Genomic DNA, 27,997 nt, shown 5'->3' on the forward strand with positions numbered 1-27,997 from the left:
GTGTCCCGCCCGTGTCCCGCCCCGCGGCCGCCTCCGCCGCAGCCCCGGCTCGGCACGGCCCCCTCCGCTCCTGCGGCGCCCCCAGGCCCGGCCGTGCTCCGGCGGGAGCCCTGTGGAGGGGCTCTGTGCCTCCAGCGCACGCCGCCCGAGGGGTGCTCGGGCACCGCGGAGGCGGCGTGGGCTCCTCTGCTGGGGGCACCCGCTCTGCCGCCGAGCCCTTAGAAACGTGTAGCACATTCCCTTTTTTTTTTTTTTTTTTTTTTTTTTTTTTTTTTTTTCTTTCTTTTTTTTTTTCTTTTTTTAAACTGGCTATTGGTAGGCGAGGCAATGCTGCTGCATGCAAGGTGTGCGGCAAGAAAGAAATGAGTTGCTGTTTAAACACTGAAGGTTAAGATTAGCAACCGAGGTTTCGGTTCTACAGCTGGCAGCTGTAGAAACGGAGTGATCTGAGTGAATTCGAAGGTCTCGTCCTGCAGGAGAGAAGCGGCTCTTTCCTGTGTGAGGGGGGTGTTGTGTGAGAATATAAATGTGTGAGGCTGAGGGGAATCCAAAAAAGGGGTATCTGATGCTAAAAGTCTCTTCTCATTGTTGAGTTCTACACGGTAAACGATGTTGCTGAGATGTGTAATTGAGGTTGGACATTAAGAGGAATTTCTTCATAGAAAGGGTGATTAGACATTGGAATGGGCTGCCCAGGGATGTGGCGGAGGTGTATAAGGAAAGATTGGATGTTGCACTTACTGCCATGGTCTAGTGGACAAGGTGGTGCTTGGTCATAGGTTGGGCTCGATGGTTTCAGAGTGCTTTTCCAACCTGATTCTGTGATTCTGTGAAGGTGTTACTGCATTGCCAATAATCCCGAAGGTTCTGCCAAGTGAAGGAGCCAGTCCCAGTTCTGCAGGCTCATATGACTGTGTGCTGCTTAGATCTGTTCAGATTCACATAGAAATGGAAAGGAAGGTGAAAAAAACATGGGTGGATTTTGATGAACATGAGCTTAATACAACTTAAATATCATAGCACAGCAAAATACTAATAGTTGTGGCCATCTGCACAAAGCATATAATTGTATGTATAACTCTTTTAATTTTTGTTCAAGCAGAAGATGTATTCCCGTGCAAAATCAGACACAGATAGTACAGTCTGGGCATGTTTGAGGCACATAGTTGAAATCCCACATTTTTGGCTCCTGCAAATGGAACAGCAATCTTCATTTTAAACATTTAAAATTTTTAAGACCTTTATTGACTACTACTCATAAATTTGGCACTGCTTCATGATAAAAATATGAAAAATAGTTTAGAGTTGAAGATGTTTATTGTTATTCCTTTCAGTACTCATGAAAGTACTGTTTTTGTGACAAAACAGTGGTTTGTCATTTAGAAAGTTCATTCCTAGAAGAGAGGGACAGAAGTCAAATAAAAGAAGTGCTGTAGAAAGAAAACTGCAAAAGCATTCCAGAAGAGCTTAGGAGGCAGGGTATCACCATGTGCTGGCTACCTTGATCCAAGCTCCTTTTGAATTTAAACCAAACCTGTGGATTAAATGCTCAAAGATTAGGAAATGAGATGATTCAAGTCAAAATGCATGTTCAGAGTTGACTTTTGCAAGTTTCCCTTAGTTTTTGACTCTCAAGAACTCTGCCAACAGACACTGGAAAAACTTTGGCTTTCTGTTAGACTTTGGCATGTTGTAGTTTGGCTCTTGCACACTAGTTACCTGTTCACATTTACCATAAATAATGACTAAAAACATAACTTGTAGCTAGATTTTGGAAGTAACTTCTGGAAGGGTTTGTTTCCTTCCCTTTCCCCCACCCCTTTACGACTTTTTGTCTTATGGGATTTGTTTGCAATCTGCTAGCTGAAGCTCTGAGGCGAGTTTGCCAGATCTGGGGCTGCATCATCCCTCTGCACATCTGGAAGTGGTTTATGTGCTCTCATTCCTCCAGCGCAGCGTCTGGGCTCTGCACTATTCCTCAGCAGCAGAGAAAGGAAAGAAAACCAGCACAACTCCAAAGTAAACTTTGAAGAGTTCGAAAAAGGAATTGAATTGTAAAACTGTTACTGTGCCCTATAAGGCCCTTGTGTGGGTGACTTCAAAGGAGGATGGTGGTCAAGGACGCTTTGGCAAGAGCGCTTACAGCTGTGGGCTATCTAGGATCCGAGTAAATAGCTCCACAGCGCTTCAGGAGAGAGAAGTCCCGAATACTGTGCTGCTTTGAAGAGGTAAAAAGACTAATTAAGCAGGAAATATCTGAGCAGTAATGTCACTGGATTTGAGCTTTCCCTTCTGCAGCCCCTCGTTTTGCTACAGGATTTGGCAGCTGAGTTAGGGACTGCCAGGTTCCAGGAAATAAAGTCTACAGTAAATGAGTAAATATTTGCTGGGGAACAAATATACCTCTCTTTCCTTAAAAATCAGTAGGTAATCAGTTGGTGTTTCAGAGGTTTAGGAATGCTGTAGTTGTAGAACTCAGACTTGTGTGAGAGTCTGTCTTTGGATTTTAAATTTTAAAACATGGTTCAGTTCACGTGGATTTAATAATTTCTGGAGATAACATGAAGCTGTGGCTGTGCAGCTTTCCTCTTGCAGCGATCATCAGGATTGTTTGTGGCAATTGTTACAAATGCTAATTCAAAGATAGTGGGCAGCTCTGTGGAAATCAGGGGAAGATTGTGAACAGCTATCACAATCTGGTTACAAAATTAGTCCAAGAGTGTAGCAGGTTCTGTTGTCTCTCTGCCTACTTAAATGAGTAAAGTTTTTAAATGTAAAAGAAAGTAATAGTTCTGTGTAATATATGAGAGAAAGTCTTTCTCAGCTGTGGTATTTTCTGACAGATAAGCTTGATTTCCTCTGTGTAAATTAATGCCACATGAAGAGAATGGTCTGCTGGAATGTAGCTAAGTAGTGCAGATGTGGAAGAACTTCCAGAGTACTCCTTTCTCACTGCAATTTAGTAATTAGCTGGGACTTAAACACATTTGAATATAAGTGGTGTGTAAACAATGCCACATCTTAGATTTTGTATACGTATATATTTTTGTTGTTGTCATTTAACTTGTTGGTCAAAGTAGAGACTAATTTAGTATTCTGCCTGAACTTGAGCACTAACCAATGAGAGGTGGTCAGTTCTGTGACTCAGATTTCAAGAATTTTTGCTGGTCTGTCTGATTTGTCAAGGAGCTGGAACAAACTTCATTTTTATGTGCGCACAGAACCCATCTTATATCTTTATCTATGTTGTAATGTGTCCATATCTGTAGGTGTGGAAGAAGGAAAAATAGTTTTCTACATAGTATAAAGGTTAGATCACACAGTTGGATTTTTCTCCCCCCTCCAACTTCTGGTGCTGTTTTTTGCTGTTGGTTGTTATTGTTTTGGTTATGTGGTTTGTGTTTTCTTTCATAAACAGTAGTTTTGGGTCCAGAATTCAAATGAATGTTGTATTTCTCATAATCCTGTACTTTAGGGATTATGTTCTGTCTTCTCAGACATGGCTCCTCTCAGGCCTGGACTAGAAATACAGTTTTAGGGAAGGCTGCCTTCTTTTCTTCAGCATCACAAAAAATGTGCATGAATACAAGCCACACTACACCCACTGGAAGAATATGGGTGTAAGAAAGTATTTTCACTATTGCTCTGAAATTTTCTGAAAGTCTAGAAAACCCTGTCCTGGTATAAGATTCCCATACGTTTGGGAATGCATACTCCAGCAAGACATTAGTATTTGCTATAGTTACTATGTTTGAGATGAACTTAGAGATAATTATATTTATAAATTGCATTAATGGATATTTTAATACTTCTTTGCACAGTATCTTCAAATGTACTAAAAATCGCCTACTGGTGTAAATGATCAGATGGGATTTATGAAAATGTTTTTTATAACCTATTAATTGCTTAAATTATTTATAAAAATATTCCAAACCCATAATATTAGTATTTGTTCAAAAACAAAAAGGTATTTACAGAGATTAATTGCAGTTTTACTTTTACCAGTTCAGCAGTAAAATTTGATAATCCAAAACCTATACCTTTATATAACAAACTAGGATTCACTTCTGGCATTAACGATATTTCTCTTTTTTATTTTTTTTTCTTTTAATTATTTTTTATTTTAGTTTACCACAGATCACAGTTCTCATCCAACAGGACACATGGCTCTTTTAAAGAAAAGTAAGAGAGATTAAAAACATTTGAAAGATGTATTTTTTAAAAGAGGACAGAAATGTCAAATCCAATTTCTTATGCAACTGTTGTCACAGTTGCGTACAAATATATAGTTCTAGTATTGCTAAATTATGCTAAACTTTAAGTATGCAAATAAGTATTTTCCTGTTAACTGTGTCAGATAAGTACCACATTAATTTAAAATTACTTACTGCTTTACTTCATGAGACTGGAGATTGTGAAATTTCCCACCAAAACTGCAAGTAGCTGCTGTTTCATGTGAATTGTGCCCAGGGCACTGAAGCTGAATTTTACAGCTCTCTGCACATTAATGCTGTTCATACTCAATATTGAGGTGTAGCCCCAAGAATTTTGAAGCTTTCATCAGCTGTAAGGGTCAGTGACTGAAAATGAACTTTTGCATTTACTTATGTGCCCAAAATTTCTCAGAATTCAATGGGATTTTTCCTCAGCTAGTTTAAATTAGAGGTTTACCAATTTCAATCTAGTCTCATGCCCAGTTGTGGCCAGTTGGCCATTTTGATTAAAGTAGATCAAAACTCTGTTCACTTTGCTCTTTTGATCACTTTAAATACATTTTATGGGGGTGCAAAAGTAACAAATTAGTCTGAAATGAAGAATACCCATGTTGATGAGGGCAATGTATTCCTTCCCTATTGTGCTTGGTGAACTGTCCCAACGCCTGCACATGCTTGGTTTGTGTTGAATGACTTAAATTTGTACAAGACAGTCTTCTAGGAACTATAAATCAGAATATACAGTCAGGTCTTTGCCTTGCTTTGACTTTACTGATTTAAATTACCCTGTTGAAATAAGTATTTCCAAGTATTTTGAAACATTCCTGGTTTCAGTAGCATGTGGGTTTCGTTTTTTAGAATTTTTAGGGTTTTGCTCAGATCCTTCAGGATCTGAACACTGAAATAGATATCAAATTCTCCTGTGTCTGAAGTTTCATCAGGGAAGCATAACAGAATGGAAGAGCTACATAAAAATAATTAACTCATTAAGTGAGTGTAAACAGAAAACAGACTAGCCAGGAAAAAAACCCAACTTTCTAAGCTCCTGGTAAAATTCAGAAACATGTGAATTTTCTAGTTTGGATAGCCCATATATATTGGGAATATTATGATTTAATGAGAAAATTAACAATGAAAAATCAGATAGTTGGGGATTACTTTAATAAGGGAGAGTTATTGCTGTGTTTCTAATGGAAAATTTTTAGCTTGATCAAATAACATGGGAAAAACACAACAGATACAGGTTATCAAATTTTTTATCACCTGTAATGGTTGCAAATTGGATTTTTTTTCTTAATCAGATACTTGGGAATTAGCTGTTATATTGATTGTTAACACATTCTCCCTCTTGTTTCAGTTAACCAGATCTTACTGTTACTTCTTGTCTTAACCGTGTGTGCTATTCTGTATAACAAAGTTCATCAAGTGCCCTTGGCATTGAGAAATGAAACAGGTAAGTGACTCTCACTTCAGTTTCATTGATGTTCCTCTTTTGTATTCCTCATGTCTTAACTTGAGCAGCACTTTTCACCTTACTGAATGTCCTGCAGTAGATGAGCTACTCACACTGTTGTGTATAGTCTGGGATGAAAAGCATTTTGCTTTTGAATTACTTGAATAAAATTGTAGGAGATTGATAGTGATGACTAAGAGTTGTAATTCTGATTAAGTTTTTATCCAGATGTCACTGATGTAGATGGATGCTGGAGTATATCCTTACTTGAGCTGAACAGATTGGAGTTGTCAAGTGGTAATAAACCTTGATCACGATTGCCTCCTTGGGAATGTTCTTGGCTTGATTATTCATTTCAGATAGACCATCAAATCTTCATATTTACAGCAGATTTTTTCCTGGAATTTTTATAGTGACAGGAACCTGCTATGGTTAATAAGGTTGGACTAGTATTAAATATCTATATAAATAACTTACTCACTGCTACCAAGGTAAACAAAATCTATCTTGATACAAGTAATTTATTTTCAGTATATTTTTATTGGGGTTGTTATGACTGTAATTGTTATGTTTTAACCAGTATAGATATATCTGTTTAAGTTCTGTAAGTTAATCAGTGCTAATCAGGGATAAAAATCTTTAGCAGGAGTGTGACCTGATTCAGTGTAGTTTAGGATTTTTTTCCCTTCAATGATTAGCAACTTCCTGCTGGTATAAATTTTTGCACTCTTCCTTTCAAGCCAGCTTACCAAAGAAGTGCAGCTCATGCAATTGCCCTGTCTCTTTGACTTACCTCCTTCCTTTGATAATTTTGGAACCTATTGTTCAATTTGTACTAAATATAACCGAGAATTAGAAGTCTCAAAGGTATTCAAGCCTCTCTGATTTCATATGAATAAGCAGCTACATGAAGAGCAGGCTGCCCCTGCTGAGTAGAAGATGCTGAGAACTCTCTTATTTATGCTGTTTGGAGGCATCCAACAGTCCAGTCAACCTGCAAGTGGTTCTGGATTAGCAACAGCTCAAGCTGTGTGCCTTGCGAGATGGGGATGTGTGTAGGACGTGGTAAGAAAAAATGGAGTGCTGATAAAATGATTCCACTGCTTATGGTAGTTCTTACTCATTTTTGTGACCCAGATCTGATGTAAAATGGGTTTGTTCCTTGTAGTGGATCTGGAAAGCCCTGAGGAAGTGGAGGAAGAAATCCCAGTGGTGATCTGTGCTGCTGCGGGCAGGATGGGTGCGGCTGTAGCAGCGATCAGCAGCATCTACAGCAACACAGAGGCCAATGTTTTGTTCTACATCATCGGGCTGAAGACAACCATCCCACACATTCGGTACCCGCCAGCCTTGCTTTGTTCTGGGCTGTAGTTAGAGCCACGTTGTTGCCCTAGCACAGGCATAACCACTTCTGGACTTCAGAGGATTTTCAGGGAAATGTTGTGGTTTTGGGAGCAATCCCCAGGATTCTGTACATGATGGAAAAAGGACCTTTGTCCTCTACAAGGCACTGACACTGCAAAGGGGTGTCAAATAGCCAGGCCATGCCATATCCGTTCTTAGGTTTTTGTAGATAGGCTGCAGAAGAGTCTGTAGTAAGGTGAGGATACGCTGCCTGCTTGTCACAGTGTGTCCTCCTCCACAGTGTATCCTGTATGTCGCAGTGTATTTGTGGCACTGCACTTACCTCTCTTCTGGTGCTGGGTCTTCAGCTTCAGAGTAGAAAAATCTTGCTGTTTAAAGCTAATTTCAGTTGACAATGTATTAAAGTTATAAAAAGAGGCCCAAAAAGTATCGTGATTACTTTCCTTTCTTTCCATTTCACTTAGTTCCTTAATTTCTCATTTCATTTCCTATTATGAAATGAGAATCCTTCATTTCATGACAGGAAATGAAATCTCAGGATTTCAATAAATATTCATCTCATTACATTTCAGTTCATTTCACAGTACTTCATTCCATTCAATTTAATTGTTTTCACTTCATTTCAGAAGTTTCTTCTTCTCAATTTCACTGCATTATATTTTCCTTTCCTTTCTATCCTTTTTGCTTCAATCCTTCATTTCTCATTTTATTTCCCTTTCTGAAATGAAAATTCCTCATTCATGAAAAGGAAATGAAATCTCAAGATTTCAATGAATATAATTTCTTAAGGTTTCATCTCATTTCAATGCACTTAATTTCATTCTATTCCCTTTTTCTAGTTTCAGTTTATTACATACTTTTATCTTTTTTTTTGTTTCATTTTATTTAATGTCTCTTCAATTCACTTCATTCCTTCATTTGTTATTTAATTTGCTTTCATGAAATGAGAATTCTTCATTTCATGAAAGGAAATAATATCCTGACATTTCAATGAATGTAATTTCATGAAGATTCAGTTCATTATATTTCAGTGTTCAAATTTGCAAACATTGTCTTGAAGAGGCTTTTGAGTTGTGAATGCAAACTAAAACATTTCTTAGCAGTTCTCACCTCTGGCTACTTCACTTCTGTAGCCTTTGTACCTGCAATTTGTGTCAGGACAGAAAATAAACAGCGGTGATAAAAAAAATCTGACAAAAATATGAAAAGAAAATTAGCTTAGTCTAAAGAAAACATAATTAGGATGTGATGTAGAAGTCATCTGGAAGAACATAAAGCTGTGAAAGGGAGAAGACTAACCTCAGCTTTAAAAGCACTGTAGATAGAGTAAGAAATAATAATCTTTAATTATAGCATGAAAACTTATAATATAGTTTATTGGAAGTAATGGTGAAAGATTAGTTGTTTGGGCTACACATGCAGTCTCTGGTTTTGGGAGTGATGTGGTGTGTTTGTTTTATTAAGGTTTTGTGGGGGATTTTTTGTATTTTAAGAATAAGTTTAACAAAGGTCTGTGTGCAATAGCTGTAGACATAAGTGGTTCTGTCTTGGGATAGAATAGATCAAGTGAGCTTTCAAGGTCTCTTATTATTCTCCTAAGTGTCTGTGAATTTCATGCTGGAAGTACTTGCCACGCATTTGGTATTTCTTTTATCACTTCTTTTCTTTCCATCACAGAAAATGGATTGAAAATTCTAAACTGAAAGAAATAAAATTTAAGGTTGTGGAATTCAATCCTATGGTGCTAAAAGGAAAAATCAGACAAGATGCATCACGTCCTGAGCTACTGCAGCCTGTGAGTTAATGAAGGCCACATAACAAATTATTGAGATTTTTAATACTTATTATGGGCTTTAAAATGTCCTAGATCTTTTCCATTTCATGCAGCGGGTGTGTATATATGTCTCTTCCAATGCAAGAGCCAACGACCATGAGATGAAATTGGTCAGAGTGACAGCATAAACAAGAGATGTTGCACACTTTCATGCAATGAATACTGCATCTCTAGAATCCCTTGCTGAAAGGTCTTGTGAATGTAAAAATGTACAGGGGTGCAGTTAGGATTGAAGTTCATACTTAAATCACATCTAGATCAGAAAATCCCTTGAGCTGAAAATAGCTGGAAGCTAGGAGAATGCATGGAGCAACTGTTCTGGATGCTTGCTCTATTTTTATTTTTCACTGAGCATCTGGTTAGGACCAGTCTGAAGGCAGGGGCTGGATAAAATGGTCTGAATTCTTATGGTTGTTCTTACATTCTCAGTCCCCTTTCTTTCTGCTCTGTTCTTCATTGCTGTTGTAGAAATTATCCCATGTCTGTGCCACGAGTCAAATCATTCCTTTAGAGTGGATTGATGATACTATTACATATTGAAATGTTTGGTGTGATGTATGCTGTAAAAATGCACTAGGAAGAGCATTGGCAGCAGGTCCAGAAAGGTGCTCCTTCCTCTCTGATCTGCTTTGGTGAGGCTGCATCTGAAGTGCTGTGTCCAGTTCTCAGCCCACCAGTACAAGAAAGATATGGGCTTACTGGGGCACGTCCAACATGGGCTGCAAAAATGATGAAGAGGCTGAAGCATCTTTCATGTGAGCAGCTGTTGAGGCTGTTTCTGTCTGGAGAAGACAAAATTCGGGAAGGTCTTATCAATGTATGTAAATGCTTGAGGGGAGCAACAAGAGACAATGGACACAAATAACATGAAATTCCCTCTGAGCTAAAGAAAAGGCTTTTTAAAGCATGAATTTAAAAGTCTCAGATTGCCCAGAGAGACTGTTGGGTCTCCATCTGTGGACATATTCAGAACCCAACTGGATATGGTCCCTATCAGCCTGCTCAAGTGGACTCTGCTGCAGCTGGGGGATTGAACAAGAGGATCTCAAAAGGCCCCTTGCAGCCTAAAGGATTCTGTGAGGAAGCAACAGATTTGGGCTGCATGGTTAGGATCATAGTGGATAAATAATAACAGCAATATTAGTAATAATATTGGATTTGAGATAGTAGTAAAGCTGTGGGGGAGGAAGCAAATGGTCACTGATTAGCGCTCAATAAAGAGAGAAATTCCAACTGACTAAATAGAGACAGAAGCCTGAGACTGCTGCATTAAACAGCTTTACCATTTAGTCTTTACCTTTTCTTTCTCTTTAACAGCTGAACTTTGTTCGATTTTATCTTCCTTTGCTTATCCAGAAACATGAGAAAGTAATATATTTGGATGATGATGTCATTGTTCAAGGTAAGCTGTTGTCTAAAAAGCAGTTTCTAACAGAATTACAATCCAAGTTACTGAAGCTTTTACAGCCATTTGGAAATATGAGATAGAAACTGAGGCAACTGCTAGGAGTGTTGAACTTAGGGAAACTACAAATAATCTGTTTGTTTAAATGATAGTTGAGGAAGAACTTACCTGCATATATTTTGAATAATTGTGATCAAAATTTAAGTGGGTTTCAATTAAATTGGTTCTGGTCAATTGCTGAAAGATACCATGGTTTTCACTCAGATGCTGCAAGGTTTATTAAGTGTGTGACACATATTTCCTGCTAGTATTTGAATTCCCACAAATGCTACCAATTCCTTATCCAGAATTGCTGTTCTTGAGAGCAAGAGGAATTTACTCAAATAATAGGATGAAAGCTCCAAACACTCAAAATATGGTTTTGAGCATCTTCAGCTCAGAATGTAAAGCAATGTGCAGAATCAGATTTCGGAGTTCCTAGTCAAGTGGGATCTCTTAGAAGACATTCAAATCCTGAAAAAATATTTTATTTTTTTCTTATCCTCGAAGTGATCTCTTTTGAAGACCAATTGTTTTTTAAAGATTAATTTCTTGTGAGTTTTTTCTGTTCTGTTTCCAAGTTGTTGGGGTTTTTTTCTCTGTAGAGCTGTTGTCTTCATATTTGTTTTATCATATTTTCTTGTTACTTTAAAGCACTTTTTAGCCAGAGTGTTGCGCTTTAACCCTGGTGGGCAACTAAACAAAATTTCCTTTGGAAGGACTGAGTATAACTACAAAAAATTTTTTAATTAGACCTAAATTAGTCTTTGCTGTAAGAACATTAAGACCAGTGAATATGCACATGACAAAAGCATAATTCTCCACTGCTTTTCTGCACCTTTTTATAGTTTTGTCTCAACAGAGGCAGATTTCAGACCAGCTGCACTTAAAGGGGTCACTATTTGCTGCTTTGTAAAAGACAACGAATCTGTTCTGTCTCACTTTAATTTGTCATAGACTTTCTATCGCAGTTCTTCAACACGGGTGTTTCCAATGGCAATCTCTGCTTTTTGGTTTTATTGTTCTGTCTGTTATCAATGTGCAGCAGCAATGTTTAACTCTTTGGAAGGTTCCAGGTCTTTGTTTAGACTCCAGTTTCACGAGCAGCTTAAGCTGAGCCTGCCAGTCCCCCATCACCCCTCCCTGCACCTGTGTTCACTAGCGCTGGGCTCCCTCTTCCCCCGGGGGTGTTAGCTGATGGTGATTGTGGAGCTGCAGGATAAAGGTGCAGTTTCACATCGCCCCTCACGGTGGGCTGCTGCTGACCAAGTGGCCTCTCCTGTCCCCAGGCAGCTCCTCTTAACGTGTGTAAGCTGCAGTTGTGCAGCTGCAGAAGCAGCTGGTTCAGCTATTTGACCTGGCAGAAGACCGGCAGTACAAAAAGTAAAAGAGATGAAAGCAAAAGAAAAACTGGAAGCTGTAAGGGCTTGGGATGCAGGCTCGCTTGATTGCTGTGGCAGTGATCTGCTTCCCACCTGCTCTGAAACTGTTCTGGCACATCTTGGTCAGGTGATGAGTGAGGTGCCAGGCATTACACTGTTTCTCTCCAACAAGAAGGAGCTGGGTGGGCTGTGAAGCTAGCAGGGATGGTCAAGTGACAGGCAAATTTCAATCAGCCATTGCTGAGAATCCAAGTATCTTCCTAGGAGATAAATATGCCACAACAACAGGAAAAACCTCATCTGTGCAAGACATTGAAGTGGAACTTTTGTGGGACTTGAACAGGCTCAGAAAAATTGCCTGTGCCCTCCCTCTCCATAGAAGCTCTATGACTGCACAAGTTTGTAACCAGGCTTTTTAACAGTCCTGTTAAAACAGTCCTGTTTTATTGGCTTCTGCTGTAGCTGATTTTGGACAACCAGAATATGAATGTATTGAATACCAATGATAATATCTAAATATAGACCTTAGGCATCCAGGTACAAATTTGAAAATGGTCCTATATTACAAAATTCAATAGGGGCTATCCTTCAAAACTGGTGTGTTTATAAGTAACACGTGAGAGCTGACATTATCCTATCAGCTCTGTAGCAGTGCAGTGGGTGTTGTCTGATGCTTGTGACCTTTCTGTAATCAGGTGACATCCAGGAACTCTACGATACTAAGTTAGCTCCTGGACATGCAGCAGCTTTTTCAGATGATTGTGATCTGCCTTCTACACATGAAATGGTTAGAAGTGTAGGGATGCAGGTAAGATGCCATTCTGGAATTCTAATAATGAATGTGTTTGCCCATAAATGTAAGATGATTTTATATGTTTTCCCCAAAGTGAAAGTTTTATGTGTGTATATATATAAAGCTTTGTAATAGTTGTTCAGGTAATTAAAGACTTTTTGTAGTGGTACAATTGTGATGCTGCATGATTTAGTGTGGGCTACCAAAAGACAAGCATAGCAAGGGAAAAGCCTTATCAAACTTCCATGGTACAATGTTGTGGAAAAAGTAATATCTGGAGGTATCCTGCCTTACAGCCTTGTCATACAGAACTCATGACAAGTAACCACCATCTAGAAACTCATCTTTGGGAGAGCATATTTAGTCTCCTTCTCAGTGAGAGTGAGGTGCATTTACATGTATCTTTACAGAGATTCATAGGGGATGCACATACTTTTTTTTTTATTTCTTAGAACACATACATGGGATTCCTGGACTACAGAAAGCAAGCCATTAGAGATCTTGGCATCAGCCCCAGCACCTGCTCCTTTAATCCTGGAGTAATTGTTGCTAACATGACTGAATGGAAACATCAGCGGATTACAAAGCAGTTGGAAAAGTGGATGCAAAGAAATGTAGAGTATGTGTAGAAATCTAGCTTTGCACTTTACTTTTAATACTTGTTTTACTTTCCATTTAAAAGCTCTTACAGGTTTTTTTAACTCCAAGCAGTCTTTCTTTTGAGATTTTGTCAGGTAAAGTAACTCATGTTCCAGCATTTCCATCTGTTTAAATCTGACCAATTATGAACCAGGAAATGGCCACTTGGAATTTTAGTCTTGTGTTCAATCACAAACCACACTTAATCCTGAGGGACATTGTGAACATGTGGTTCTCATTTTGGGTGACCAACTTAGCCTGGGATGAAGCCACTGAATGATCTTCCCTTCCTGAGGCTAGCTTAAAGAAGCAGGAGTATTTCTTTCTTGCCAGATACTTATTTTGAATCTTCTGCCTTTTGTACTAAAGATTCCTTGGGGTTTTAAACATATTTATTTTTCCTTTTGCAGGGAAAACCTCTATAGCAGCACCCTTGGGGGAGGTGTGGCAACCTCCCCAATGCTGATTGTATTTCATGGAAAATATTCCTCTATTAACCCTATGTGGCACATAAGGCATCTTGGTAAGTTTAATTTCTCATTGTTTGCAAGTTGGAATTAAGGTGAGCTTGTGAGATTCCACTGCAAGACCTTAGGTGACTTTTCCTCATGTATACCACTTACATGGAAAGAATATATGAAATATTTTAATATAGTGAGAGACTGGAAAAACTCAGTCTCTTTCTACATGCAGTGGAAGAAAAGGGAAGGTCTGGCCATGTTTGTTGTCAACATTTTGGAGGATGTAGTTACCTTTCACCTGAGAGTGATGAATTATCCTATGAAAAACATAATGGCTTAGCTGGTATGGTAAAATGAATAGATTTTACTTTGTTTTTAATCCCAGCTATGCCAAGATGTTAAAAGTGTTGAGAGAGGAAACTTGCTGAGATTTTTTGCTGATGCAGCCTAAGAGGGTATCAAGCTGCAAAAATCTGCTTATCATACAACTAGTTGTAAATTAGCATGAAAACATACAAATCAGACTTCTGAAAAAAGTCACCTGAATTTAACCCACTCTACAGTGTCTTCCATTATCAAAAACTGCACTTTTCAGATTTTTTTTTTTTTTAAACTACCCATGCAGGTTGGAGTCCTGATGCCCGTTACTCAGAGCAATTTCTTCAAGAAGCTAAATTACTTCACTGGAATGGGAGATACAAACCTTGGGACTACCCCAGTGTCCACACTGATCTCTGGGAAAACTGGTTTATTCCTGACCCTTCAGGGAAGTTCAAATTAACTCGTCCTGATAGCTGATACTGAAATACTGCATAACGTAGTGTATGGGATGCATTTAATAGTTTGAAATGCAACATGTTGTATGATTAACTGATTTTAGAAAACAAAGTATTTGTTAAAAATATTAATAACTGACCATCAGTTTTGTGTGCTTATGGCAAGTGAGGGAGGCTGGAGTGACCAGTACACAGTTCAGATTATCTTTACTTTCATGTAAGGTGACAAAACAAGTTTACTTGACAATGAAGTATTTTCATTAAACACTTACAGAGGTGAAATTCAGTGCCAGACAGAGTGCTTTAATTTAAGGTCTCTCTAAGTAAGATTCCAATGTCTTCCAGCAGGAAAAAATCTACACAGGAGATAGCTGCAGTGTTATATACAAGAAGTGTTTAGTTATCTAACCCACATTAAACATCCTGAATTGAAAACCTGGGCACGTTACTGAGTTCTGTTGTGTAATGACTGTTTGTGGCATCTCTGTGTATAATACATCCTGTAGTGCACTTAGCAAGATGCAAAATACATTCCAATACACTGCAGTACAATTCCTGATTTTATTGTGAAACATTGATAGATTTAAGACAGATTAAGAACTTCTGCATCACTGTTAACAAAAAGAGCACCAGTTTTGAGGGAGGACACAGAATTGCAGTATCTAGTGGAATGGTCATTGTACAGTCCACTGTATTTTATAACCAAGTGAGTGATTCCATTAAGGAAGAGACCTTTCCCTTCCAAGCAAACAGGACAGCCTTTCAGGAGTTACAGCCTACTGTGCTACATACTCAGCAGTACTAATTTCATGCTTCTAATTTGGTTGAAAATAAAACTGAATTGTAACAAATCCCTGATGCGAGATACTTTGAGCACCTGCAGGAAAACATCCATGTAAACAGCAATACATGATACAGTACACTTTAAATAACAGACAAGACAAGTCCTATACCTTTCTGACAATATGTGGAACAGCTTTATGCTGCAGCTAATAAATACAATCAGAATCATAATGCACACTCACTCAATTGAAGATTCTCAGAATTAAGCCACCTAATTTGGGAAGAAACTGTAAACATCACGCCTGCCTCACAACAGGTTGACAGTGTGTGATCTCTGTAAGAGGTGTTACAGCAGAATTAGAACCTACACTAACCAGTTACACACAACTGACAACTGTCACTGGCTGTGAAGAGAGGAGAAATCACACTGGTACAGGAATCTCTGACCAGCATGGAGTGTGGAGATACTGTTTGTGTCTGTTTTCAAGTATGTGAAGCACCAAATGTCATAAGATCATCAAAACTTTAGTGTTTTGATCAGCTTATTGCTTTTACTTAATCTTTTCCTCACATGATAAAAGAGGAAAAGAAAGTGAGAGTTAGGCACCAGGATGAAATTCTTTGTTTTTCTCAGTCACTAATATTGGCCAAAAATGTGTATCATTTAGGCAAGTTCCTCAGAAGAGTTATAGTTTCTACAGACAACTTCGTATTCATAAAACAGCTGTCCCTGTATTCAACTCAGTGTTTTTAACTTTTAAGTGGAATAAAGGGAATACCCTCTAAGGTACTACAGACTGAAGAGAGCTTACTGTTAAAAACTGCTAAACTGCAAATCTATTTCACCCTGTGCTAATTGTAGGTGATGTAAATAACATAGCTGTACATGACTTTTAAAGAGAATGCAGTCTTTCAATTCTCTGTCTCTTTCAAAGGGGTTATCTCCCGCTAAAGGTCAGGTGAAGGGACTAACTTCATGGAAATACCACAGAATTCAAGAACTACCACTACTGTTTGGTTTTGCTTTTTTTAAAAGCCATTCCAGTTCCTTACATTGAAATTTTAGGGGGAAAGAGATGGAGTAGTAGAGAAACCTTATCCTAAGAGAGCTCAGCTAGAATATTGAAGCCCTGTTCTGTGTGACACAAGTTTTCCTCCCCAGTGTTGTGATGTGAGATGATGTCTTCATTCCCTTTATCCTCAGTTATGTTACACTCACTGAACAGACAGCTCTCCCATCCCACCTGGAAGACAGCATTCACAGCTGCAAAACACAACTTTCTACACTTTTTAAGACGGTGAAAGGCAGGTTTAAAAAGCACCATTTCCTTAACTGTGCATGATTAAAAACACCACTTCACACCAGGTAAGGGTACATTTTCCCCTCTGGATATAAAAGTATGAAGAGATATCCAAATATTGAGGCATCAGTAAAAAGTATACTGCTGCTGTTCCCACCATGTTGCCATTTATGGAATAAAATTAACACCCCAAAGAAATCTTCACAAATGAGAAAGCAATTTGTCAAAAACTGCAAGAAATGGTATACATTAAATATAAAACTCATATACAAAAAAGGGCTAACTTTTTTTAAAAAGTTTGAATAGTTCCTTAAAATTACCTAGTTCATTGATTTCAGCCTACCACACACTTACTTTGGACTATAATAAAATAACTAGGGGAGATAAAATACTATTCAGATGCTTCAGTTGGAGAACTGAGGTACCAATCTTGATCACTGCATTAAAACTGCAGCATGTGTGCATAGCTGAGAAGGAGCAGCTCCTACACGCTGCTTCCCTCCTCTTCCCGTGTCATGCCAGCATTGAACTCTGGAATCTGGTCTGCAAAGGACTGTGTCATCCACTGTCCGTTAGGAACCTCACCGAAGGACGACCCTTCGCAATACTGAGGATTGCTTCCTGCTGAACAAACAAAAAGCACACTGTTTTTAAAGGTTTTAAAGGCAGGTGACATCCCAGGCTCTTTGTTCCCCAGCCATGGCTGCAGACTGAATGCCCCAAGCCCTTTACCAGTTTCATTTGAAGACAAACTGCACTGGTCAGTGTCATACGGTGCACGGTCACAGTAAGCTCCTCCATATGCTGCTTCATAGCCTGGGTCATACTTTTCTTCTTTGACAGCCATCTTTTTAGCATCCTCTGCAGAAACAGAACAGCTCAAGCATTAATACTTAGAATAAAAATTATCAAAGAGCACTTTTATCAGAAAACATTTGAAAAATGGCCACAAATTCTAGATGATAATCCCTGCTCCCCTTAAAAAATTTAGGCTGTACTAAAGAGAATGGAATCTGTAATTCTATACCACACAGTTTAGAGCATCACATCTCCTCCTCTCCCATTAAAAAATTCTTTATTTCCTTCTGCTTGGGAAACTGCTAGTATTGTACATTTCATTACATTTTAATTAAGTGTTAACAAAATAACAACAATACCTTGTGCAAGTTGCAAGTCAAATGTGTACTGCACCTCCTGGACCTCTGTGTTGGGTGCAATGCCTTTCAGTTGATCCCTTAAGTCTTTCAGCTTAATGTAATAATGAACTTTATCTTGGGCCCGAGGAAACTGAGCACATCTTGCGCTGGACGATGGCATAACGTAGCAGAGCTTGAGACAAAGAACAAGAGAAATAGCATCACTGATCCCTGAGCTATGAGTTAATAGGCATTCAGAACAACAGTTCTTAACAGTTAACCTCACTGTTTTAACTGTTTGTACAAACTTCAACTAATGCCACAGGTGGTTGTGGAATGGGTTAAAATGAGTTTTCATTTTTCTTGCCCTGAAGAGAGGGGCTGATTGCCAGCTGCTAAGTGAGCACAGTTTTCACCAGTTATTTATGTGCTGCAGGAGAAGCAGTACCCATGTGTGTTACAAGAGAGCAGAGCACACTCCAGAGCTCCCTGAACAAGCAGAGCTCTGAGCCAGGGCACAGAGGAGTACGTGACAGCATGCAAATGGCCCAAACCAGTGAGGGAGGCAGCACAGGTTAATTAGCCGGGCTTACCGGCCAAGTGCATCTGCATGACGCATGCCAGGCTGTTGTTAGTGTGGCTGGAGCCAGCTTCAGTGTTTCTATCTTTGTCAACAGCCCTAACTAAAGCTACCAAGTTTGTTCAGGAAAAACAAACTGTATTCAATACTTCTATTACCATGGAGTCTTTATGAACAAGTAACAGTAAAGGGAATTATTTTTTTTATAAATACATTTACTGTAGAAGTCCTTAAGAGCTACATAAGGAGCAAATACTTTATCCAATGATTCTTCAGGCTCTAATGCAACACTTCCACCTTTAGAGAAAGGCAGCTGAAACTTGCAGCACTAGTAATTGAGGATAGAAATAAGAAGAAAAACAATCCAAACTTTTGAACTGACAAGGTAATGAAGCTTTAGAATAAGCTACCTTGGCAAGTAGCGCAATTGCCTTTGCTTTAACTTGTTTATAAGAACACATTAAACAAATCAATTTCTAATGATACATAGCTGGTCTCTTGAGATATTTTCCAGCACTAGAGTTCTATGACTAATGCACTCTTCATCAAATTTATCTTAAGCATCCAATTTAACTTCAAACTGCAGATCAGCTTAAGGAGACAGCTCAGTCTGACAGAAGTGCTGGGGCATGCCCAGATCCAGCAATGCTGAAGAGTCGCATGCACTGGCACAAAGATGGACTTGCTGTTCTTTCTCCCCCACTGTGGCACTGCATGGTCATGGTCAGTATCAAAATCCAGTAATACAAATACCCAGGGAATTGGACACAGGGGATCAGGTGAAAATTATCATAAAAGCAGGCATGTGTTACTTGTATTTCACATAGTCCTTAGAGAATGCACCAACCTACTAACCATAACATACCATTTCTCAAAAGAAGTCTGCAAGTCTGAAGAAGCTGCATTAAAGATGTGTCCAAAAACTGCACTCATCCCCTTTCTCTATCTAAGTGAAAACCTTACACACCTCTTGTACTCCAGTCAAACTGGTGTTAACCTAAGTGTGTGCAAGGCCTGAGGTTTCGTTAGTTTTTAAATAATCAAAATTGAGCGCCCTAGTTTTGCTTCTCAATCTCAATACTTACAGTTTCTGTATCTGGCACTTTGTGTGGCTGCAGCCCAAATTCCAAGTTCTTAACTTTAATTCCAAAAACTTCTTTACTAAAAATTTCATAAATACCTAAAATGAAAATACAGGGTAAGTGGAAAAAAAAAAGCTACTGGCAGAAAAAAAATCATTTAAAAGTAAAACTTCTCACATTTTCCATTAAAAGCTGCTATACGAGGTTTATACTTTTGTAGCTTCTGCATCAGAATTCGCCCTCCTTCCCGAAACTCTTTGCTAAAAGACAAAGTACTCAAAATTATTATCACAACTATTAATTCATTAAAAAGCCTGATATTTCCCTTTATTGTCTTACCTGGAGAGGTCTTTGCTTCCAGGTGTTGTCCTTTCAACCATGTTTGTAAATCCAATCCCATATTTATGTGGCAAGGTGTGGTCATCCATGTGGTTCAGCTGTTCATTACTTAGACCAGACATGAACAGACACTTCCCTGTGAAGTAGGAAGACAGATATGCATTTGCCTTTTTCCAAGGAAAAGAAAACAGAACCAAAAAAATTCCACTCAACTATTGGAGTACTGGAATGCTAAAGGAAGAATCTATTTTAACAAAGTATCAGTTAGTTTGGGAAGACTACTGCCCTATCCAGAAGGTTTTAAAATAGCCAATATTACTTTACCTCCTCCAAGAGGGCAGAAAGGCCCTAGTGAACAGGAATTCCTTATCACTATCCTGCAAACCAGTCTTTTATTCTAAAAGCTCAGTACAGAGCTTTAGATTTTGTGATTAATTTAAGCAGTGATCAATATGGATTTGGGAGGAAAGAATGTGGCAAATACAATGTGTCAGCTTTTTTTGACAATCTTGCCATTGCTTCTTCTTGCTCTGGGCCTCTCTGACAGAACTCACTGTCTTGAACTCATATTTAGCATATAAAAATCCCTTTCTGAAAAAAAAAAATTCAAAAGCCAACCAACCAAAACCCAGGAGAAAAACAAAAACCAAACTAGTTTAATTAAAACGCCACAAGTTCTAACAAAGTTCTGCAAATGCTAGAAGAAGAAAGGAAAACAAAAACGTACAAAAATGGTTTCCAGGTCCCGGATAATGATGTCCTTTGTAAGCTGCCATCAGGCCAGGGTTTATGCCAATCTACAAAGATACCAGTCCATTTTAACAATGACAACATGGGTTGCTAGTCAAGAATTTAATCAAGTTACAATAAGGATGCTTATTCAATTCTCTCAAAGTTACTGTTAATAAACAAAAATGTATTAATGGCACCTTCCATCATTATTTTCAAAAAACTGACAATTTCGCAGAGGTGCCTCATTTAGATGTGCAAGGTCAAAAGAGCAGCTCAGAGGGTGCAGAGCTTCCAGGAAATAAAGCACTGAGTGATGGGCTCTCATGAATCTGTACTAAACATGAGCCTTACATTTCTCAGAAATTAGGACTAAGTTACTATGGCTTTAACAGAAAATGCAAAGCAGCTCTACACACAGGAAACAGTTTATGTACTTCATGTTGCAAGATCTTGCTGTATAAGCAATATAGATGAGTAAGCAGAAAGAATGTAAATCATAACAAGTGAATACAAGATTTTTCTACCTAATCTTGTAACTGAATTACTCACTATCACAATGTCCAGATCAAAGGTCAAAATATCAGGCAAAGTCTTGGTCAGAAGTTCAGCTTCAGATACACCATTAAAACGGTCCACTTTTCTTTTGACTTTAAAAGTATCTGTGATCTTTTCTTGTTTGCCTTTTGACTTGGCTGGTTTTTCTTTTTTAGCAGCAGGCTTTTTGGGTTGCTTTGGCTCAGTTGCTTTGACTTTTCTTTTCCTTCCCCCTTTTTTAACTTCTGAAACACACAACAAATATTCTTTTCGTACATTTCCAATGTTGCAGTGTGGATATTCAAATAGACTCAGCTAAATGTATGGACACAGAGAGAAATCAAAGAGGTAAATTTACCTTCAAAATTCATTAATTTAAGCAACACACCTGAAGCTTCCTCATCTTCTGGCTCTCAAAAGTTTAGAGATTCAGGCAGCACAGGCACTGGCCATGACATGACCACCCAGAGATTGCTCTCTCTCTCTCTCTCTCTATTAATGTTCATTAATAATGTTGAGCTGTAGAACAGTGTCACTTGCCAACAGTTAGTATTTGTTTAAATAAGCCACACTAAACGAAATAATTCTTAGTAACCAATTCCCTAATTGTGATTACTACAAAAACTAAGCAACCATTCAAACAAAAATATTTCAAATAAATTATATTGTACTTCTCTTGCAGAAAGTTAAAAAAATTAGGTATTTTGAAGCCAGAATCTTAAAAAAACTTTCTTTAACACAGTATTAAAATCCAGCTAAAATACTGCATTTACTTATTGAAAAAAAAATCTGCTTTTCTTGGAACAAGTTAATTATGTTAGACTGAACAAGGTGCATACATTCACATGAGGTTACTTCCTGTCTTTTTAATTGTCTGTTAGAACACGTTTCTTAAAGAATACAATTAATCAATACTTCTGCCGTGAGCATCAAGAAAAGGAAATCCAATCGGTCCAAGGAAGCAGTTTAAGACCAATATTTTTTTCCCAATTAATCACTCTCGCTTAGCTCACTAGCACAGCCCAGTCAAGCTACCTTTTGGAGGCTCCTGAGCAATGTTTGGCTCTGGAATGCCCTCTAGAGTCGGCTGCTCGGTCATCATTTCCATGCTGGGCACCGCAGTCATCATCTGATGGAATGGAAACGAGTAAAATGCTTGAGCTTGCTGAAGATATGCGTAGTATCTTAGAGAAGGAGAAAGAGAGAAATAATTTATCAACAATTTAGAAACTTACTGATGTACCAAACAGAATGTAAACATCAAACTTTATCAAGGCTGGCATGTACTGCACTTACATTCTCTGATGACTCTGTTAACAAGCCACTAAATTATCCACACCTTTAAAACAGTCTGGCTGCTTAGCTGGTGTCATTTAACCCCAACATTAACAGCACAGTTCTCTTGTGATTGCTGTGATGTGGAATTAACACAGTATTTATAAGGGAACAGTAGAGCTTTTATTTTTTTTTTTTTTTTTGTAAAATAACTGTAGCACACTTTTCCAAAGCAAACTGTCTATCAAACAGACCAACAATTTACAACACATGTTGAGCTAAAGCTCTGTGGACTTCCACAAGTTTCCTAAATTTTAGATCTTTTTTATGTGGTGTCAGCTGCTTAATCTGGTAAGATATAGAATGGATGAATCATTCAGGGCTATAAAGCATTAAGAATATACATAGCATTTGTTACTGTGCAGACTATTAAACAGCTTTAATAAATTGTGCAGCAGATGTTGTCCTGCTATCACACACTGGATCCCAACGCAAGTATTGCACTTATTCTACATGGAAGTGTTCCCACACACAGAGATCCTATGCATAAAGACATTTTTCTATAGACAGCTCTCTCCCTCCACACATTTATTAGTCATCTACAGCCCTCACACGCATTTCTCCTTTATTCTGTCACTCCCTTCTACCTACGCAGCCACCTTCTTGTCCATACCTTCTACTGCCTCACAAATACATAGCAAGGACTTGGTGAACAGTAGATTTTCAGGAAATAATTTTATCATCTCAGAGATATAATTAAAAACACCAAATAAATTTTAGGTATAGAGATATTTGTCCAAGAAGGCCAATGGCATCCTGTATTATCAATAGTGTAGCCAGCAGGACCAGGGCAGGGATTGTCCCCCTGGACTTGGCACTGCTGAGGCCACACCTTGAGCCCTGTGTTCAGTTTTGGGCCTTTCACTACAGGAAGGTGCTGGAGCATGTCCAGAGAAGGGCAACAGATCTGGGGAAAGCTCTGGAGCAGCTGAGGGAGCTGGGGGTGTTTACCCTGGAGAAAAGGAAGCTCAGGGGTGACCTTATCACTCTCTACAACCACATGAAAAGTGGTTGAAGCTGATCTTGTTACTCAAGCAACAAATGACAAGAAAATGGGAAATGACCTCATGTTGTGCCAGGGGAGGTTTAGATTGGATATTAGGACAAATTTCTACATGGAAAGGGTTTTTAACTATTGGAATAGCTTGCCCAGGGAATTGCCCGAGTTACCACCCCGGAGTGTAGATGTGTAGATGTGTAAATTTATGGACAGGGTTAAGTGGTGGGCTGGGCAGTGCTGGGTTAATGGCTGGATTCGATGATCTTAGAGGTCTTATCCAACCTAAATGATTCTGATTTTAAATTTCTCAAAAGAAGGGACCATTCTCTACTACACACTGGGTTTTTAAGAAATCCACTGTAAATCAGTCTTATGCAAGAAGAACCCACAGTCTTGTGATCAAGACACTAATTTTAACCCATCTATCCTGAAACAAGGACAACAAATATGAACATAGGTCTGTCAGATTCCCAGGGAAGTTGCCTAACAAAGCTATAGGAGATTTTCTGAGTACAGGGAACACCTTAAACCTTCTGCTGGAAGAGTTCTAGTTATATAAAATACTTGTGCAGTTAATGAACCAAACAAAACTCATTTTCAGATTTATATTAAGAAACACATGAGAAACTGAGACACGCAGAATCCAGTTCATAATGTAATAAAAGCTTAATCATACAGACCAGAACAGAGTGAGTAAGAAAAAAGTGAAAGCATCTAACCTAAGACCAGCTATCTTTTTGTAATACAGACCTTCTTATTTTATGTGTACATAAAGTCTCCTTCTAGCAAAGAGAATAAAATTCCCTTTGAACAGAGAAAAAATTTACACCATACCACAAAAAAGTCCTCAAACCACTTGCTAAAGTGAAGTTTTACCCCTACCTCTAAGTTTCCCATATATTTTAGGCCAGATTTCTTGCGTGGGTTCAGAAATATTTTTTTTTTCTTTTTGTTATTGATGTTTATATATTACAGAACATTTAAATAAGTACTTCCAGTAGCACGAGGAAAAGGTAGTGATTTGTTCCTCTCCCTTTCCTTCAGTTCATTATTTTTTCCTCTCCCGCCCCCCCATCCGTTCATGCTAAAAACAAAGGGGAAAAAAAGGAAAAAGGTAAAGAAAAATACATGTTCACTGGAACAAAACCAGTAAAATTAAGTAATTTTCAAATCCCCTCGTGACAGAGACGCGATCGCGCCCCTCGCTGCCTAGGGTCGCCGCGCTCCCCCCGCCCCGGGCCCGGGAGCCTCAGAGCCCCGGGAGCGCCTTCCCTCCCTCTTTGTGCCCACGGGAAGGGAAGGGAGGCGGCCGCCACAGCGCGGCCCCGGCTTCCCGTGGGACGCGGGGAAGGAGGAGAAGGACAACGGGCGATCCCCAGCGCGAGGCCCGAGCGCAGCTGCGGCCGGCCGCCGGTACCTGCCCAGCTCCGGGCCCTCCATGCCGGCGCGCCCGCCGGGGCCGTCGCTGTCGCCGCTCTTGTCGCCGCCGGCCGCCCCCGCGCCCCCACCGACCCGCCGGGCGCCCCGCTCACGTGACCGCGCCGGCCAATGGGGGCGCAGGGCGGGGCCGCGGCCGCCCCGGGCGGGGGGCGTGAGGGGGCGGCCGGGCCGAGGCGCGGGCGCTGTGTCGCGACTCACCCCGCCTGACGCGATGCTCCCCGGTGAGGGCGGGCCTCCGTACCCTCTTCCCTCTTCCCTGTTCCCTTCCCCCTCCCCCTCCCGGCGGCGGCGGGGATGACGCACGTCCGGCGCGGTCCGTGTACAGGGCCCGCCCCCCCGCCATGCCCGCCGGTGTGCCCTGGCCCACCTACCTGCGGGCGCTGGCGGCCAGCATGCTGGCCATGTTCGCGGGGGCCGAGGTCGTGCACAGATACTACAGGCCTGACCTTGTAAGTGCTCGGAGGGTCCCGGTCGCTGGTAGCGTGTGTGCGGGTTGGAGGGTATGCTGGAGAGGCTGTGCCTCGGAAGGGTCTCTGGCCTGGCGGTGGAGAGAGATCAGCCTCTACAGAGGCATTGGCCAGGCCGCCAGGAGTTCACTGTGTCCGGTTCTGGGCTCCTCAGTACAAGAAAGACAAGGAGCTACTGGAGGCGGTCCAGTGAAGGGTATGAAGACCCTGCGTCTCTTGGGAGAGACGACTGAGAGGGGGGTCTCATTAATGCTGATAAATACCTTAGAGGTGGGTGCAAAGAGGATGGTGCCAGACTGTTTTCAGTGGCGCCCAGCGACAGGATGAGATGCAAAGGCCATGAACTAAATCACAAGAAGTTTCACCTTAATATGAGGAAGAACTTCTTTTCACTGAGGATGGCAGAACACTGGAACAGTCTGCCCAGGGAGGTCATGGACTTTCCATCTCTGAACACATTCCAACCCACCTGAACACGTTAGTGCGTGATCTGCTCTAGGTGACCCTGCTTGAAAGGGGGCTTGGACTGGAGGTCCCTTCCAACTCCAACAATTCTGTGATTCTGTGACTCCTCTGGGGAGTCACCTCCACTCTGGACATAGTACCGTGTGTCGAGAAGGGGTCTCTGCTGTGGGAGGCTGGGATTTGAAAAGAGTGTGCAAAAGTGGCAAGAAGGGGCTGCATTGGTTTTAAATAGACTTTATTTCCTCCAGTAATGGAAATGAAGGTGACGAAAAGTTGACATTAGAAATTATGACAGACAAGGCTGTCAAAATTAACAGTCACAGAACTAAACTCTAAATGAGACTATCCACTAGGGATAATGATGGTTTGGTTTAGCCTCTTGGAGGTCTGACTTGGAAGCTTTGTCTCATCCTCCTGCTCATGTATAGTTCATGGGTTTTTTAATTCTCTGGGCTACTTTCAAATGGGAAATAAGTTTTAAAAATTAACATTGCTTTAGCTGTCAGCTCAAAATTTAAGCAATGATGCTTCAGTCATTGATAAATACATTAGAATTTATGTATTTTAGTAGTCTGGACTGTAGTCTTCATTACAGGCAAATTGACATATTTATTCAGAGTGATCAAATGATCTATATCTCCTAAGTAGCATGAATTTTGAGGAAGTGCAGTTCTTGAAATGTCATGTTATCTGGTGCCTTTTTAAATTTTTATCTCCAGTTTCAGTGCCTTATTTCTAAATCAGGGCAGTAGAAGCATCACCAAGAGTATGTGCGGAAACTTCAACTGTGCTAGAACATCTCTACCAAACTCACTCTAATGGCAAAAAGAAGCTTTGCTCCTTGAAAACATGCTGTCTGTTCTTCCTTTCATCTTGAGGTTTTTTTTTTTTTTTTCAAATTGTATTTTGCTGCTTTAAAATAAGTCAAATTACAAAAAGGTAATAATTCTTAAGGTGTTTTGCACGTAGGAATTATATTCTGCTCAGAAAAGAGGGTGGTAAAATCACAGTTTAGCTGTCATGCTCTTCCAGAGTAAGCTCATTTACTGTTTTGGGAGTTTAGTTTTTCCTCTGTCACAACACTGATTTCTTTCTCTGTTTTTAATAGAGCATACCTGAAATACCTCCTAAGCCTGGAGAACTGAGAACAGAGCTGTTGGGTCTAAAAGAAAGATCAAGCAAAGTTCAGACTTCACAAGAGTGACCAGAGTTTATTTTCATTGTGAAAACTAGAACTGATAAAATATTGATCCAACTGTTTCAGTTGCAGAAATACATATGTGAAATACTGTGCTCCTGTAAGGTGTCTTTGCTTTCCTTTGAGCCGAGTTGCAGACAGCATTAAAATCGAACATACAGAGAATGCTGTTGGTAAAAGTCCCATCAGTGTGTGGCAAAATGCTTGTGAGTTCTTAAATCTGGATTACATTTTAAGTATCCTTCAGAATAAGGCATCAAACCATGACACAGATGTATCAGTGACAGGAAATCTGCTTTGGTCAACTGTAAGGCTGGAATCTTACAGCTTGGTCATCTCAGTTAAAATGGGACAAATATGTACAGATTACACTGAAATCAGATTTGTTTGTGCTCCATTTGGGCATCTGCATCTGTCTATGGCTGCTTTTGATAGCTGTAAATACACAGAACTCTGAAATAAAAAATGTGGGTTTACCTTTCAGTCTGCAAATAGAATCACCACAACACTCTTGCACCAGGAACTTAAAGATTCAGTCATCATCCTGTGAAGGTGGCTCAACAACCCAGTTTTGAATGGTACAGTATAGAGCTTGGGAAGGTTGGGATTGTTTTACTTGAGAAAGATGCCAGGACAAAGCACAGGCTTCAGTTGTCAATCCTCAGTTGTCACTTAGGTTGAACTTGTGAAAACACAGTCTGACACATTACCCAGTGTAGCAGTCAGAGGCCCTGCAAGGCCTCCATGGCGGTCACTAGCCTAAGATAAGAAATGCAGAGTCATGATGAGTGGAACAGAGCTGCCCCTCTTCCGCACATCAGACCCCTGTTATCTCTCTGTAAGGCTATAGGTCATATTCTCCTCGACCTCAGCCATAGGACAAATCCTGATCCCTCAATACCCTATATAAACCCATACTATTGCCCAGTTCGGAGGGAAGAGCTGTCACTGGAACCCTTTGCAGAAGCTGCCAATAAAGACATCTCCGCAGAACTCCACACAGCCTTCACCTCTCTCCTTCCCTGCGTCTGCTGAGGCACTTTGTGAGCACAGAGCTGAAATCACTAAGAGCTGAAATCACTGAGAGCTGAAATCACTCCACAAGTGCTCGCGGATCGGAGCTAGCCGGAGGGCCCAGCCCAGGCAGGCTGATGAGTGCTATCCGGGACACCTACGGCAGCTGCTGCCCCGGGGGCCAGATGGACCCCCAGGGACCACCAAGCCATAATAACCCAGTAAGGAAA

The 27,997-nt window shown here is 40.0% G+C and overlaps 3 protein-coding genes across 12 annotated transcripts; 2 read left to right on the forward strand and 1 right to left on the reverse strand.

Moving 5' to 3' along the window:
- The first annotated feature begins 41 nt into the window (after positions 1-41).
- On the forward strand, positions 42-15,934 carry GLT8D2 (glycosyltransferase 8 domain containing 2). 6 transcript variants are annotated; one of them, XM_053977441.1, is made up of 11 exons: positions 42-498; positions 1,864-2,228; positions 4,128-4,182; positions 5,572-5,667; positions 6,836-7,004; positions 8,710-8,827; positions 10,184-10,268; positions 12,388-12,500; positions 12,938-13,104; positions 13,535-13,647; positions 14,211-15,934. In XM_053977441.1, the coding sequence occupies exons 3-11, from the start codon at positions 4,164-4,166 to the stop codon at positions 14,381-14,383; spliced, it is 1,053 nt and encodes a 350-aa protein (XP_053833416.1). In that variant the 5' UTR covers positions 42-498; positions 1,864-2,228; positions 4,128-4,163; the 3' UTR covers positions 14,384-15,934. The 6 variants fall into 6 exon arrangements, with proteins under 6 accessions (XP_053833416.1, XP_053833419.1, XP_053833417.1 ...); XM_053977444.1 differs by having other exon boundaries at positions 1,952-2,228; XM_053977442.1 differs by having other exon boundaries at positions 42-462.
- Positions 14,909-27,816, reverse strand: TDG (thymine DNA glycosylase). 5 transcript variants are annotated; one of them, XM_053977439.1, is made up of 10 exons: positions 27,231-27,816; positions 21,884-22,032; positions 20,864-21,093; positions 20,310-20,379; positions 19,583-19,718; positions 19,421-19,503; positions 19,247-19,341; positions 17,603-17,774; positions 17,178-17,306; positions 14,909-17,069 (listed from the first exon to the last, which is right to left on the reverse strand). In XM_053977439.1, exons 2-10 carry the CDS (start codon positions 21,975-21,977, stop codon positions 16,930-16,932), a joined length of 1,149 nt encoding a protein of 382 aa, XP_053833414.1. In that variant the 5' UTR covers positions 21,978-22,032; positions 27,231-27,816; the 3' UTR covers positions 14,909-16,929. The 5 variants fall into 5 exon arrangements, with proteins under 5 accessions (XP_053833414.1, XP_053833411.1, XP_053833410.1 ...); XM_053977436.1 differs by lacking the exon at positions 27,231-27,816 and adding an exon at positions 24,601-24,668 and having other exon boundaries at positions 14,909-17,066; XM_053977435.1 differs by lacking the exon at positions 27,231-27,816 and adding an exon at positions 24,601-24,668.
- LOC128807238 (protein brawnin) lies at positions 24,745-26,848 on the forward strand. Its single transcript, XM_053977447.1, has 2 exons — positions 24,745-25,072; positions 26,664-26,848. The coding sequence occupies exons 1-2, from the start codon at positions 24,965-24,967 to the stop codon at positions 26,757-26,759; spliced, it is 204 nt and encodes a 67-aa protein (XP_053833422.1). The 5' UTR covers positions 24,745-24,964; the 3' UTR covers positions 26,760-26,848.
- Positions 27,817-27,997: the final 181 nt, after the last annotated feature.

This window comes from Vidua macroura, chromosome 5 (genome assembly GCF_024509145.1).
Source record: "Vidua macroura isolate BioBank_ID:100142 chromosome 5, ASM2450914v1, whole genome shotgun sequence".
Classification (NCBI taxonomy): Eukaryota; Metazoa; Chordata; class Aves; order Passeriformes; family Viduidae; genus Vidua; species Vidua macroura.

Excerpts from the sequence above, each read along its gene's own strand:
- GLT8D2 (XM_053977441.1), top strand. Across the intron at positions 12,501-12,937 it reads TTAGAAGTGTAGGGATGCAG|AACACATACATGGGATTCCT; the intron begins GTAAGATGCCAT and ends TTTATTTCTTAG. Across the intron at positions 13,648-14,210 it reads GTGGCACATAAGGCATCTTG|GTTGGAGTCCTGATGCCCGT; the intron begins GTAAGTTTAATT and ends CTACCCATGCAG.
- TDG (XM_053977435.1), bottom strand. The coding sequence starts at position 24,623 with ATGGAGGGCCCGGAGCTGGGCAG. Across the intron at positions 21,094-21,883 it reads TGCTCAGGAGCCTCCAAAAG|AAGTTAAAAAAGGGGGAAGG; the intron begins GTAGCTTGACTG and ends TGTGTGTTTCAG. Across the intron at positions 19,342-19,420 it reads AGCAGCTTTTAATGGAAAAT|GTATTTATGAAATTTTTAGT; the intron begins GTGAGAAGTTTT and ends TTTTCATTTTAG.
- LOC128807238 (XM_053977447.1), top strand. The coding sequence starts at position 24,965 with ATGCCCGCCGGTGTGCCCTGGCCCACCTACCTGCGGGCGCTGGCGGCC. Across the intron at positions 25,073-26,663 it reads GATACTACAGGCCTGACCTT|AGCATACCTGAAATACCTCC; the intron begins GTAAGTGCTCGG and ends TGTTTTTAATAG.